The sequence below is a fragment of the Apis mellifera genome, linkage group LG4 (assembly GCF_003254395.2).
Source record: "Apis mellifera strain DH4 linkage group LG4, Amel_HAv3.1, whole genome shotgun sequence".
In the NCBI taxonomy this organism is placed as follows: Eukaryota; Metazoa; Arthropoda; class Insecta; order Hymenoptera; family Apidae; genus Apis; species Apis mellifera.
Window position 1 is genome coordinate 7526931 of NC_037641.1, and position 14586 is coordinate 7541516.

Sequence of the window (14586 nt, forward strand, 5' to 3'; positions counted from 1 at the left end):
AATTAATATGTTTGCTGATAACGTATTAATCTGTCGTTAAATATCGGCCGGCCAAGAATTAACGTGTCATACAAATTGTCGTTTGATAATTTGTTTCATTCAAAGCTTGTGTTACTTTGTTAATTGTTAAACAAGAAATTGTAATATAACATTTCTCTAATTGATCCTGATTTAATTATCAATTGAATTAGTAAATAAAAAAAAAAATTGATTTCTTTTATTAAATATCTTAGTAAGAGTTGTAATTATTTTTTCTTTTTTTCTTTTTTCTTTCGTTCTTTCAAGTATTTCGTCGTATTATTGGTTTTTATTTACTTTAAACAAACAAAAAGTTAAAATGTTGTATGTCTGGCGTCCAGAGGATTAATCTTTCACAACATTCGAGTTTGGCAGGAATCCCGAAAGAACTTTAAATCTGCTGATCACGTGAAAGTTTTGCAACGTCACCTCGCTCTAATCGGTTGATTCTCATTAATCTTCGATTCTTTTATTTACCTTGGAAAAAATATATCGAATCCTTTGTCAAATATGTTTGCGAGATTAAAATATCGATGTATGCATTCGTCAAATCAAATTTCGTTTTTCTATTGATCCAACAATATAGATCATATTGAATTGTATTGACATAGCTATTTTATAAAAAATTTTAATAAAAACTTTCGAAGCAAAGAAACGATTCGAAATTATTCCGAGAGAATTCTTTGACGATATTTTCAAAGCAATTGTACGATGTATTTCTTTCAAAATTACAGAAATTACAGGTTTCCGGATCATTTTTCTTTTATGAATATAAACTTGGTGAAACTAGTTCGAAACTGCAAGAACATCAAACTTGTATAAAACCAATATTTCTAAAAATACATCGATTCAAATGATTCTTACTTTGATTAAATATTTTCATTCTCGTATAATTTAAACCATGAAATTACATTTTCTTAATTCAACGATCCAAAAATTTTCTTTCTAACATCAATCACGATTACTTATAAGATCCCTCTTTAAGATTATTATCTCCTTATTCCTTAATTCTCTCCCTGTAATCCAATACAAAAAACAAATCCCCATCCAATATTTCTCACAAACTTTACTTACCACTTTCCCTCTCTATTTAACCTCTATTTCGAAACAATTACATGTATCTCGAACTTTCACATTCAATACTTCTCACTACTTATCGATCACGCAACTTTCCAATCCCTTCTCCTTTTACCTCGCGATTACGATTCGACATAGCAAATTCCATTCACCATTCTTCCTTCTCGCGACCAGGTGAATCCACGAATATATCCCCTTTAATGAATAATCATGGACAATTAACCAGACCGGTGTTTCATTTCCAGGCCTTGGTATATCGGGACGGGAATCTGGTGTCGGGCTCGTTGGAAGCCCTGGTGCAGCATATGGTGCCCACCGAGGAATATTATCCCGATCGAGCTTACCTCTTCGCCTTTTTGCTGAGCGCCAGGCTCTTCATCAAGCCGCACGAGCTTCTGGGCGAGGTCTGCGCCCTCTGCGAGCATCAGCAAAACCTGAATGGAGAGGGTGGCAAGGTGAGGCCGCACGAATCCTCCCCCACGAACCCTCCTCGTCCTCCTCCACAAAAGCCCCCAACGAGAGCCTTCCGGGCGTGCACTTTACGGCCACCGCGTGCATTATCGTTTCATCGTCTCGAGGCAGGCTCGACCCCCTTTTCGCATTCACCCCCACGGAGAATCAGCCTGGCACGCCCTGGCTCTCGTTGTAATAATGAGCACGCGTATCCAGGCCAGAAATGTCTCCCTGCCAAATGAATTTCCATCTCCACGATTTTTCCTCTCCCGATTCGTTGTTTCTTTGTCTGGCAATATCCTCTCTGATTTTATATATGTGTGTGTGTGTGTATATATTTTTTTTCTCGTTTAATTTTTGTTGGGAGGGTTGGAAATATCTGATAATTGGAATTCGTAACGCGTTTCTGTTCTCCTGTTCTCTCGAGTTTCTTTCTCTGTTTTCCTATGCAGTTAATACTTTTGTAGTTGCGATTTTAATTTATTTCATTCGAATAATGTAACGTTATCGATATATTATGTTTTCGAAATTCTGATTTATTTTTTAAAAAAGGTTTTTTTTAATAGCTATTCCTTTGTACTCTCTAATGAATCCTATTCCTTTCCATTTTTCACTTCTTTAAGGAGTCAAGTTTTAGAAAATTTGTAAAGAAAAGATTCCATCGCTTATACTATATTTCCCTAAATTAATCCTATTCTTCAATTCTCCGAGAAAATTTTGAAAAATCCCAAACGATTCGTAAAAATTTCCTCGCTCTTTCTATCCTCTTTACTTAAACCCTTCGAGAAATCCAATTACCAAAAATTCTCAAACATTCATTTCGTTCAAATTCTCCCTTTTCAATCCCTCAAAAGTTTCGAAAAATTCCAAAAGGATACGTTTCTATCCACTATTAGACCCTTATACCAAATACCAAAAATTCTCAAGTATCCATTTTATTTTCTCTCTGATTCCAATTCTCTCTCATCTCGTCCAAAATTTCTTTCTTCTCGTCCAAACGTAAAAAAATAATAAAAAAAAAAAAAAAATGAAAGAAAAGCACAGGTTTGAAAACTGTGTTTCCAGGAACGTCTGCAACGTTTCGTGCCGCGACTGGTGCAACTGCTCGCCGAATGGACGGAAACATTCCCGTACGATTTCCGGGACGAGAGGGTGATGAGCCACGTCAGGTCCATCACGCAGAAGGTCGCTGCGGTCGACGCTGCGGCCAGGCAGGAAGTTTCGGCATTGCTGCAAAACTTGCTCCTCAGACTGACGGCCCTCGAGAGGTACGAGGAGGGTCTGGCCAGGCTGGCGACCGAGGCAACGACGGAGCAACTCGCCCAGGTTCGTATAATAAATATGTAGGATCGAGTTGAATAACGTTGCGCCAGTTTGGAATTGAAATGTACATGGAAGGATTTCGAAAGGGTAATAATTTTAATTACAGGATTTTGTAGGATTATCGATATGTCGCGATGATTCTCTCTGAAATCTCGTATCGTTGATTATTTTGTTGGATAATATCGGGTGATTTTTTTTTAGAAAAGCAATAATGGAACGATTAGTGGATATGCCTTCTTTTGAGAGATCTTTTACTATTTGAATTTCTTCGTTCTTGGAGTATTAAACCTTAAGTTTTGATATAGAATTTAAAAGATGGAATTAGAAGATCGTAGGATTTATTGTTTAATACAGAAATTAATATCGAGTCGCAGTTAATTCCGATATATTCGATTTGACTCTTCTCAAGTCTCCAAGATTCCTGGAGATTTGACGATTTATTTCGAGGATAAGTGCGAAATTTAACTTGAGATTGAAAAGTTTTGAAAAAGTTCCAGTTTGATCGTAACTTTGATAAGGAAGTTCTAATTCGGGATGAAGGAAAGTTAATTTTTTTTAATCAAAAATCACTTGTTGTAAATAGATAGGGGGATGAGGAACGAATAGTTGAAATTAGTTCAAGAAATTGAAAACTATTAAAAAACTTTCTTTCCTAAAAGAGAAAAATAATCTGCATTTTATAATTTATTTTAATATCAATAGAAATTTCTATAGCAGTAATATATCTATTGAACGGACTATTAGTAAATTCATATACATATAATTGCGCGAGATCCAATTATCTAAATCATGAATTCGATTATTTAACCATCGAGAATTTGTGGTATAATGAACCGATAATATTCTGTCTACGGTACTTGCTCGACCCGCCTTCTGTTCGTTTCGTGTACCAATTCCATTCTCGGTAACACAAGGTCCTTGTTTCCGTTTAAATGGCTCGCTCATGTCCTTTGTGTTTATATCGATACGAACGCACTTCTGCCATTTGCATCGCAGCCAACACACATCTGTTACGGTTTACCCAATCGTGTGCAAATGTTTGCATAAGGCGTTTCCCACAAACAATCCGGGCCATCCTCTCGAAATTCCGGTTAAACCTTGAATTTCTAAAATAGCTATTATATCATATATTATATTATACATAATATAACTTATACACTACTTTAACTTTTATTAAATTGACGAATATAGAAATTTTTCGCCCAACTTTGGCCATCTTCCAAAAAGTTTCCTCGAAATTCAACCGCTTGTCATTGAGAGAATTCATCGAGAAAAATGAAAATCCAAATTTCCAAATTTTCAACAAGGGACACGTATAAAGAAATTTTCGTTGAAAAAAAAAAAAAAAAAAAAAGAAGCATCTCGTTTCCTCCACCGAGAAATACCACTAAAAATAGCCTTCCTTTCCCCGGAAGCTATCGACCGATTCTCCGTAGGAACTCGATTTTCCAGGCCACGGTTCCTCCTCCCTCCTCCCTCGACACGCGTTTTCAATATTTTCCCCGACACCGATAACGGATCCCCGAGGGATCCGCGGTGATTTCACCCTATGCATCATCCCTGTTTATATCCGTGTTACACCCGCTAATGCACGCGGCCTCCGTGCAACGTGTACACAGGGGTGGCAAGCGTCGTACCCGCGCGCACTTTGCGCAGTTAGGCTAACAGGGTTTACGTACTTCCCTCCCCATACTGGAGACAGTAACTATTCCGTTTAATTTGATTACGCTATCCGCCACCGTGTGCAACACCTACTAATAGCTAATTTGCAACTGCATTAGTTAGTTAAATATGGCCGGGTATCGTGCTACGCGGTGGTGGCTAATCAGGTGGTGGAGTTGCGCAGGTGGAAGGGCGCGGACCGCCGCGTGCTTCATCGATGATGATCGGGCGCGGTACGAGAAATTACGCGCGTCCGATACCGATTGTTTCGTTGCACGAGCGCCGGCTTCCGCCCCGGAAACACCAGGTTTCCGGGGATACACCCGGAACGTCGAATTCCTGGTTACTCCGCGGTAATTGTACGTATACTCCATGTATCCGGGATACACGTCTCAATCCTCGATTAATGGCCCACGTGATATTGACGATTCGTTCGGAATAGGATATAAATTGAAGGTAAATATATTATATCAATTCGAATGAAATGGAGTATTTATATGGAATATTTTTAGTTTAAGGATATGGAATAATTTTAGTTTGGAGATATGGAGTAATTTTAGTTTGGGGATATGGGATATGGGAAAGATAAAAGATCGATTTTTCTTTAATGGATGGGAAGGGTGAATTTTAATTTTTAGGTATAATTGATATAATTGATTGATTAATTTTTGCAGAGAATTAAGTTTGGTTTCGATATTAATTTGAATGGATATATATTGGTGGAAAAATCAGAAATTTATTCGGTTGTTTACTCAGAAACAGAGAATAAATTCGATAAATTCGGAAAGTATTTTTTAGCGAGATGATAAATCTCTCGATTAAATTTTGTTCTTGGTATTAAATCCTATTGGTCGAGTCGATTACTGAAAATAACTGATTCGATAACAGTAAATTATCGTTCCCTTCTAATATCGGCAATCTTTCATCAACTACGCGGCATTAAACGCACATCTTATTATGGACAAATGAATATAGTGGCGTTCTTTATGATCAAAGGAAGATAAATTTCCTGCGGCATAATAAATAACATCCTCATCTAAACGCGGATGAAATTGCCCCATTGCCCATCAAAGTTTCCGGAAATTGTTAAAAGATGCATCTTTAACCAACAACTTTAATACTCCTTCCAAATAACTCCATCCCCCTCTCCCCGTCCCCTCTTTCCATTCCATGGAACTATTATTATTACCACGGATACTTCCAAGCGGATACGTTTATTTTATATGTATTGAAAAATTAATATGAATGCAATTTCCTAGAATAAAAATGAATATTACATGGAATGAATCTTTTATCCCTTGCGCGCTTTTCCTATTTCACAAGAAATATGAAAATGTGTACGATCATGAAATGCATAATAGATAAATATTAAAGTTCAGATACATTGAGATAAGTAACATGGATAACACGGAATAATTTAGAATCTTTATTAAAAAAAATTTCGTTCTCCATTCATATACGATTTTCACGTTTAAATTTTCTTTTATATTAAATGAGAAAAATCTTAGACGTATCAAATTACACATTTTTTTTTTTTTTTATTAAACTTTTATACTTTTTTCATTATTCATCCGAAAATGAATAAAATTCCATGCAATCTTTATATATGGAATTATTCTTATACATTTTTTAATTTTCTTCTAAAATTTTATTCTTATAATTCGTAAAGTTAAAGTATTATATTCCTTCACCTTCTATTCCTACTCATAGACCGCTGTACACTGTATATTTGCATAACCCGATATCTTCGAAAGTTTATATTTATATAGAATTGCATCGAAAATGCGAGAAGTCGTAGGAGTGCAATAAAAATATAGAAAGAAGAGAGGAGAGGAAGAAGAAAAAAAAAGAAAGAAATAAATAAGGAAACGGCAGGGGTCGAACTCTTAGAAAGCTCAGGCTTATTAAAGTGGAAGTTTGCCGCGCTTTTTGAACTCGTCCTCGCGACGACAGCTTCGCTTCAACTTTCTCAAGAAACGAGCCGTAACTCGCGAAACCAATAATACGCCCTTAATCTCTTTTTCATCCGGCCGTGGTGCTTCGTCGTTTTTCTTCTCTTCCTTCTTCTTCTTCTTCTTCTTCTTCTTCTTCCTTCTTCCTTCTTCCTCTTTCTCTGCAACTCGTCGTTCCACGTCGTACTCACCGTTGTCAGAAAAGTTTCGAGCGCGGAAGCTGGTGGATCGCGAACGCGATTTCATGCCTCGACTTTTTCAGCTTTTCGATATGAATCGCTCTTTGTGTCAATATCGACCGAGCATTTGATTCTCGAGTAACAATTGCTGGCTTTTCTCACTTTTTCCAATCATTCTTTTTTTTTTATATCAATGATCGAAGACGTTCAATCGTAGATTAATTTAATATCTGATAACGAAAAAATTAATAAAATCTCTTTTCAATGAGAGATTTTTTCTAGAAAATTCTTTCTTTCAAAAATTAGCAGGAAATGTTTGATTGGTATAGTTTGATATAACGAGAATATAAATTTTGCATACAAAGTATGTAGAGCATATATTAATAAATTTGCTCATTGAATACTTTCTATCAGTCGTGACGGGGATACCGATTATCTTGTTGGATGACTGAAAAGATGATGTAAGTTAATAATCAAGAAGGAATTTAGGAGGTATTTAGAAGGTATTTAAGAGGAATTCGTGCAGAATTTATGAGATCTTTCACATTGTAGAGATTTCTTATGCTCGTTACATTGCTGGATACAACATGATCATAGTTGGTTTCTATAGTTGTTTATGAGATAATTTAATAACTTGCAAACTACTATATTGAATTTTTGAGAGATATTGACGGAGGCAAGTGTACTCTCAACTTTCTCTTTAACTTGATGCAATGATAAATGTTCGAGAATAAAATTTTTATTTCTTCTTCAAAGTAAAATCTTTCTAGGTTGATTAGATTTTTTTCCCTCCTTAAAAAAAAACTAATCAAATAATTAATAAATATCTCCCTTGAAAATTTATATTACACTACTTTCATTTAACGTGAATGTATATAAAAAAAAAAAAAAATCCACTTAATGGAAGCGAAGAGCGCAATGATTTTACAGATAAGCCTGAGATTAAGAGATCTTGCGAAACTGGAATGGAACGTTGGTGTTTCCCGTGCAAATATTTATAATGAATGTAATATCTAGGAGCAATTTTAACCGCGTGGTTGAGGAAATTAATTTACATACAAGGTTCTGCACATCTCTCCCTTAAAAGTAACAAGAATTTAATATTGCCCAGGCAGAGCTGCAGCTTCTATTTCGTTATTTAGTGGAAGGAAATTTTAAGAGGATTATAAGGGAGGTAGGTAAGGATAAGGGGGAAGAGGAATATTAACAGAAGTGAAGAAGTTTTAGTTCCTATCTTTAATGCGATGTAAGATAAGAGGAAAAGTAGTATCGAGTTTTCTTTAATCTATTCAAGTTAAATATTTTAACCTCTTGCATAATCAGCATCTTGGAAAAAGTATTATATCGTTCTCTCGAAGAATATGTTATACCTTGGCTACCTCGATATAAGCCATCTGCCTTATTTCGAAAATAAATAATTTTCAACTTTTTTTTCTGAAAAAGAAAAATTATTATTACTTTGGATTTTTATTTAATATAAGATATGTTTTTATACATTTTATTTGTTAAGTTGCGTACTCTAAATTAATCACTTTCGTATGTGTTTTGGAAACAAGAAAGTCCAATGGTATACAATTTCAATTTTCTTTTTTCTTTTTTCTTAAGGAAAAAATGTTTCGACCAAACAGGCTTCTTCAGCAATCAAGTTACTTTGTCGCGTTTAAACAATTACTCGCTGGAAAAGTTCAGTTCTGTGCTTCGATATTTAAAAAAAGAAAAATCGCGACTTGCGATCCCATATGACACAGATTTTATAACTTTCTCTCTGTATAGAATGATTTTTATCGCTTCGAAACATTCGATTTTCCCTATAATTTATACTTTTCATCCTGCTTTAGGGAAAAATAAAAAGTGGAAAGAGAAAAAAAATTAAAATTTATACGAAAAAATATCAAGCTTAATTCAAAAATGTATTCGAGTTTTATCAGGGAAGAGATTTTCATTTGGAGCGAATAATTTTTAGCTCTTGAAAATGAAGAATAAATAAATGATAATAGAACGTGATCAAAGTGAAGATTTAAATTTTAAATAGAATAAATAGAATGAAATAAAAGTTGTAATTATTTTAAATTAAAATTGTAATAAAAAATTTAATTTATGTAATTTAAAAAAAATATATAAAGAAGGGGAATAAAAAAAATTGATAATGAATATATATATATATATTGTTATTCCACTTTGTGTTAACGAGATAGTGGACAATCCGTTTTTAATGAAAATAATATTTTATATCTTCTGTTTACAAACTGCAGGTGAATAGAACGAAATTAAAAAAAAAAAAAAAGTAGATACGATATTCGCGTACATTTTTTGTAGATTATGAAAAATACAATGATTAAAATTTTCGTATTTCTCTTTTTATTTTTTTCTAAAATTCGCCCTTTGTTTCATAAAAATTTACAATTCTCTCTCTTGATAGCGAAATCTGAAAATTTTCACAACTATATACACATTTTGTATAGAAAACATTATACATTTTCCATATTTCGCGATTTGTGTAACTTTTCCACTTGGTCAAATCTTAGATACATAAATCTGTCGAAAAGTTTTATAAACTCAAACTCTATATTCATAAATTTACCGAAATTCTCGTGCGTCACTTTCCGTATCGTATTTCTACACGAATTTTTTTTTTTTTTTTTTAACGACAAAGATTTTTTTTAAAACTTTATGAAGAAATATTTTTTTCCAACCGAACAAAAATATCTCATGCTTTCAAATTGGTATGAGTTAGTTTTAACGTTAGTTTTTCAGATGATGCAAGAAATATTCTCTGGTAACATGTTATTGCGGGCAATATTCTCTTGATGACTTATGAATAAAAAAAGAAAACGTTTCTCAATGTTTGATTTAAAATTAAAATAAAAAAAAAATCAAATAATTACAATTTTTTCTTTTTAACTCCTATTAGAAGGATAAGAATTATAATAGAGATATAATTCTCAATAAATTTTATTATTTCCTCAGTTATTCTCATATACTGTAAATGAGCATTCAAGAATTTTAAAAAATTCTCTCGCAATAAAAAATTCAATGTAAAATATTGATCCTCTATAACATCTATGTACAACTTAAAAAATCATTGAAGAATTCCATTCTTTGTAGAAGAAGAGAATTATTATCGATAATTAATAGAATAAGGATATTGAAAAAAATTGATAAAATATCATTTCTTTTCATCGAATCTTCGAATGGAACGTTAATATTCCTCCAAGTGAATAAAATATCATTCCTTCCAAGGAATTATTAACAAGAACGTTACATCTTTGCGCGTGGGACAAGTGGAAACTGGTAAAACAACCGGAAAATTCCGTCTTTCTGCTTTTCGCGTAGGGGACAAAGCTTTTAATTACGTTTTCTTCCGCGTAATGAGGGAGTGGAGGGCTGGCGGAGGCAAGGGACACAACACAAAGGCCCTCGAAACGCAGTTTCTCGCTTGCTATCGGGTTGTATTTAAATGCGCGTGTTAACGTTGTTATCGTAGATAACGGGATTTTAATTGATAACGATAATACGCGTTAAAATCCGTATTAACTCCTCGTTACAACCCCTTGAACACTCGACCCGTATTTAATGGCTGCTTTTAAATGATCGAACCGAGTCACTACTCGTTTTGTATAATTGTGCGTCAATCGATTATTATTATTATTATTATTATTATTATTATTGTTAATTATAAATACACTTATTCTGGAACGAATTTCGTATTATGAATGTAATAATTTGGTATAGTTGGTTTTATGAAGTTCATAAAGTTTATAGTTATAGTACGATAAGAGAATTACGGTATTTTAAATAATTGTATTTTTTCTTTTTTTTTTTGCAATTAAAGTCCCGATATATTGCAATCTTTTGCATTAAAAATGTGATGAATTTTTGGATTTTATGAGTTGTATTAATATTCTGATACCTTTTGACAATTTATTTTTGAATGATTCACAATGTTTTTCAATTAAATTGTTTATTTGTCCAAAAGATTAAAAAATTATTAAATTTTTACCTAAATTGTTACTCGTAATTTATAAGTTTGTAAAAGAATATTGTACAATAGTTTAAACTTATTTTAAAATATAAGTAGCATTTTTTTCAAAAAATCTTTTATATATATCAAAAGAAAGAATGAAGGATAATTTTTTTCTTAATTTAAATTTTAATTGGCCAATTCAAAAATTTCCATGTTTAAAATATAAAGTTGTTAATCAACTTCACCGATATTTCAAGAAACGAGAATTGGATGAAAATGTAGCACTGATATTAATTTGAAATACGAAGCCGTTTTGAAGCTATTATTAATTATCAGATATAAGAAACTATGACAATATCCAGGGATGTGTTGTATTTGGTTCTCACATCTCGATTCTCTAGAGGATTGCGCAATGTTTTCCTCGATGTTTCTTTGAACCCAGCAAACATTATCGCCAACCAAACTCGAGCAATTTCAAACTTGAGGAAATTTTGCTTGTGTATAGGTAGAATAGTAATTATGGGATTATGTTCTATTCCTTGGTGAGAAGATTTTATTATTAGATATTTGCGCATACATCTGTTAATATTTTTAAAAAAAAAAACCTAGAGAAAGAAATAATCGAATAAATAGGATACATATTTGTATGGTTAAGTTTGTATTATTTCTTAAAATTAAATTATCTTATTTATTTAATCTCTAAATTTTCTAATTCTTAAATTTTTGTTTTTTTTATATCATTTTTATATATTATCATTAAATTTGTTGCTTAAAAATTTCTTTTATTAAAATTTTTTCCATTTTTAAAGTATAAAATAAATATTTGAAAAATACATAATTTCTATCGTAATTAGAATATATTGACAAAAAATTTTTAATTCTATCTTTATTATTTTTTAACTTTGTGCTTTTACGAGGATGTGATGCATCGCTACGAATAAATTTCATTTATATGGACGCTAAAAGCTTTCAATTTCTTTAAAAATTTTTGCAACCCCCGTATAACGAGAAACCGCGAAGCGTATCGTTTTTAATTTCGCATCACTGCTAATCCCAACGAAAACTTACCATCTCGTCGTTAATATTTCTTTACATGTTGTTTTTCTTAATTTATTCCATTTTTTTCTTTCTTAATTCGAACTAAATTTTCTTACTGTGATCTTCTTGATTCTATTTTCTTCATCTTCGAAAAGAGAAATTATTTATTCGACTCTGATATTCTATTTTGATAAAAAAATTATACATTCCATACTTCCTATTACATATATCTCTCGAAATATATTTGCTCACATAACTGCTGTTATCTATCAATTTTAAAACGTTCACCGTATTTTCCTAAATTATCAAAACTGTAAATCAAAAAAAAAAAAAAAGAAAAAATGAAAATGCATATTTATGAGCTTAAAATAACTATCTATCAAGCCAATTTCCATTCTATTTTCCGATCATCGGAAACGTTATCAATCCCTCAACGCATAAATAATCAATCAATTGTTTGCCGGCGCGAAGATTCACGCGTCGTTGGCCTCGTCTTTTTATCGGAAAGGAAATTGGGGAGGAGAATTTTCGCATAAATCAAAACGTTTGCCGCGGGCAGTTAGAACGAATGCTGTCAGCCTCTCGTTTCCTCTCCCTGTCATATCGGCCAACCCCCTCCTTTCGCTTCATAATTCGATCGACGATCTAATTCGAAGAAACGGAGGCCATCGTTTCGCCCCATAATCGAATCACTTCACGGTTCGCTGATCCCGTTCAAACTCGATGGTCTTTGCTCTTGAGTCGCGTCGAGAGAAAAGGGTATGACGTGTTTCATCAACACGTGAAAGGAATGGATGATTCTTCAAATTTTATCTATTATCACGATTAAAGACACTTGAAGAGTGATCGAAAAATTATTCTTGCATATATGATATTTGTCATTTATAATAATTTCATAAATTTAATAGTTCGATAGATAGGAAATATGGATAGGATGATTTTTTTTTATATAATAAAATTTTATTATTAAATTACGAGAATATTACATTATATGTTTTATTTTTTATGTCTTACATTTCACAGGGGTTAATGATTACATAAAAAGAATTCTGTGATCAATAATAAGAGAAAAGTATTAAAAAAAAAATGTTAAAATTGAAAAATGTTCTTTAAATTACCTGTGATATTCTCTTCTCCTCGATTTTTATCTTATCAGATCTCTCTTCAGAACTCTTCGAGCGGAAGAACCTTTGGAAATGATGAGGAGGGATGTCATTGGGACAGTAAATGAACTTATTACAATAAAAGAACAATTTTGTGGAAATGGTGTAGGTATAGAATTGAGATTATAAATTTTTGTTGGAAAAATTATATATAGAATAAAGAAATAAATTGGTGGGTAGAGAGAGGACGAAATATATTGAAAAATATTGAAAAATAAGAGAATCGAAATTATTATGAAAATTAGGACGACGTCGAAGAATTTTCATTTTGCAATTACTTGATTGTTACCACGAACTGCTAGCAATTTCCATATATTTCGCTGAAACGTGAATAACAGTAGGCTAATTATAGTAGCACGAGCAATTACTTTTACGCAATCCGACCGCGTTAATCGTCATTTTTAACTGCTGTAATTCCTTAATGCGCCCGCTGAAAAATTTGTCAAAATTTCACGAAAGAGCAATTCCTATTCCATTTACACGATGAATATCATAATGTTTAATTACAATCGCGGTTTTAGATAAAATAACGTATGAAAAATAATTTTTAAACTTTCATTCGTTATTTACTTTACTTACAACAAATTACTTCATTTCTTCCAATATAAAAATTAATTCAAACATATTTATCCAAACGCTATTATTTGTAACAAAAATTCTTTTTATCAAATACAAAAGAAAGAAAGAAAAAATTAAATAATACATCTGTTCGATAGAAAAATTTTTCTCAAGCAATACATTTCTATTACGTTTCCTTGACGTGTTAAAAAAAAAGAAAAATCCAATTTTCCATCGATTTTCATCGTTTAATCGCGATCCCCGCAATCATGATCGAAACACGGGGTAAGAGGGCGCGAAATTCAATCGAGAAGGAAAACAAACGAAATAGGGGAGTCCCGATGAAGAGATGAATAATAGACGAGACGAAATCGAGTCGTTTTTCGAGCAGTGATATGGGTCAGTGTTTGCGGATCGCTATTTCGAAGTTGAACGAGAGGGAATACAAATTTTGGAGGTGGATATATACGAATGATCGAACACGTTCCGATTCGAAATTGAAACATCCGCGGGACTTATTCTAAAATCGTTGCCATGACGAGTATAAATAATTACAATGATTTCGAACGTGGAATCGAAGTAGGAAAAATACGATGCTCGATGTTTTTCTCGTTTAACTTCTCCCGTTTTGACGAGTTTAACCAGCAATCAATCATAGCAATTTATTTTGGATCAAAATTTTGATTAATTTCTAGAGAAATTAATTTCAGAAACTGTGTTAAAATCAAATAAATAATTCAATTTATATCTGTTAGAAATAATTGTTAAATATCTAAACTATTTCTTAATTATAACGAATATTAAAAATTTCTAAAAACGTGCATCTAACGAAATAGAGACGTATTTCCGCCACAAAATTTCCTACATCTCCCTTTATAATATAAAACTCGTAAGCAATAAAACGAATTTACAACGGATGTACAATCGTTATATACCCCCCCGAGACAAACGACCCTACATCCACGGGACAATATCCAGCCAGGCGACTATAAAGCATTTAACAGTCCACGATCTAAAAATTATCCCCAATAATATCCGACGCAAGAGACAATAACCCGTTCTTTCTTCGTAATATCACCGACACTAACTCCGAATCATTACCGTATCGTTTCGAGAAAACTCAAATTAATACACCCTCCATAAACCGTGTCCCCTCTGCTAAACATCAAACCCGCGTGCAACCGCCCAATATAAACTCG

At 32.7% G+C, this 14586-nt stretch overlaps 1 protein-coding gene across 1 annotated transcript in view; it reads left to right on the forward strand.

The window, feature by feature from the left end:
- The window catches only part of LOC412801 (mediator of RNA polymerase II transcription subunit 12), a 479417-nt gene that overhangs the window by 440407 nt on the left and 24424 nt on the right, over window positions 1–14586 (forward strand). Inside the window, exons 6-7 of the mRNA XM_396254.7 lie at window positions 1341–1550; window positions 2614–2874. Of these exons, the coding sequence (XP_396254.6) occupies window positions 1341–1550; window positions 2614–2874 (471 nt within the window). The remainder of the gene's footprint in view (window positions 1–1340; window positions 1551–2613; window positions 2875–14586) is intronic.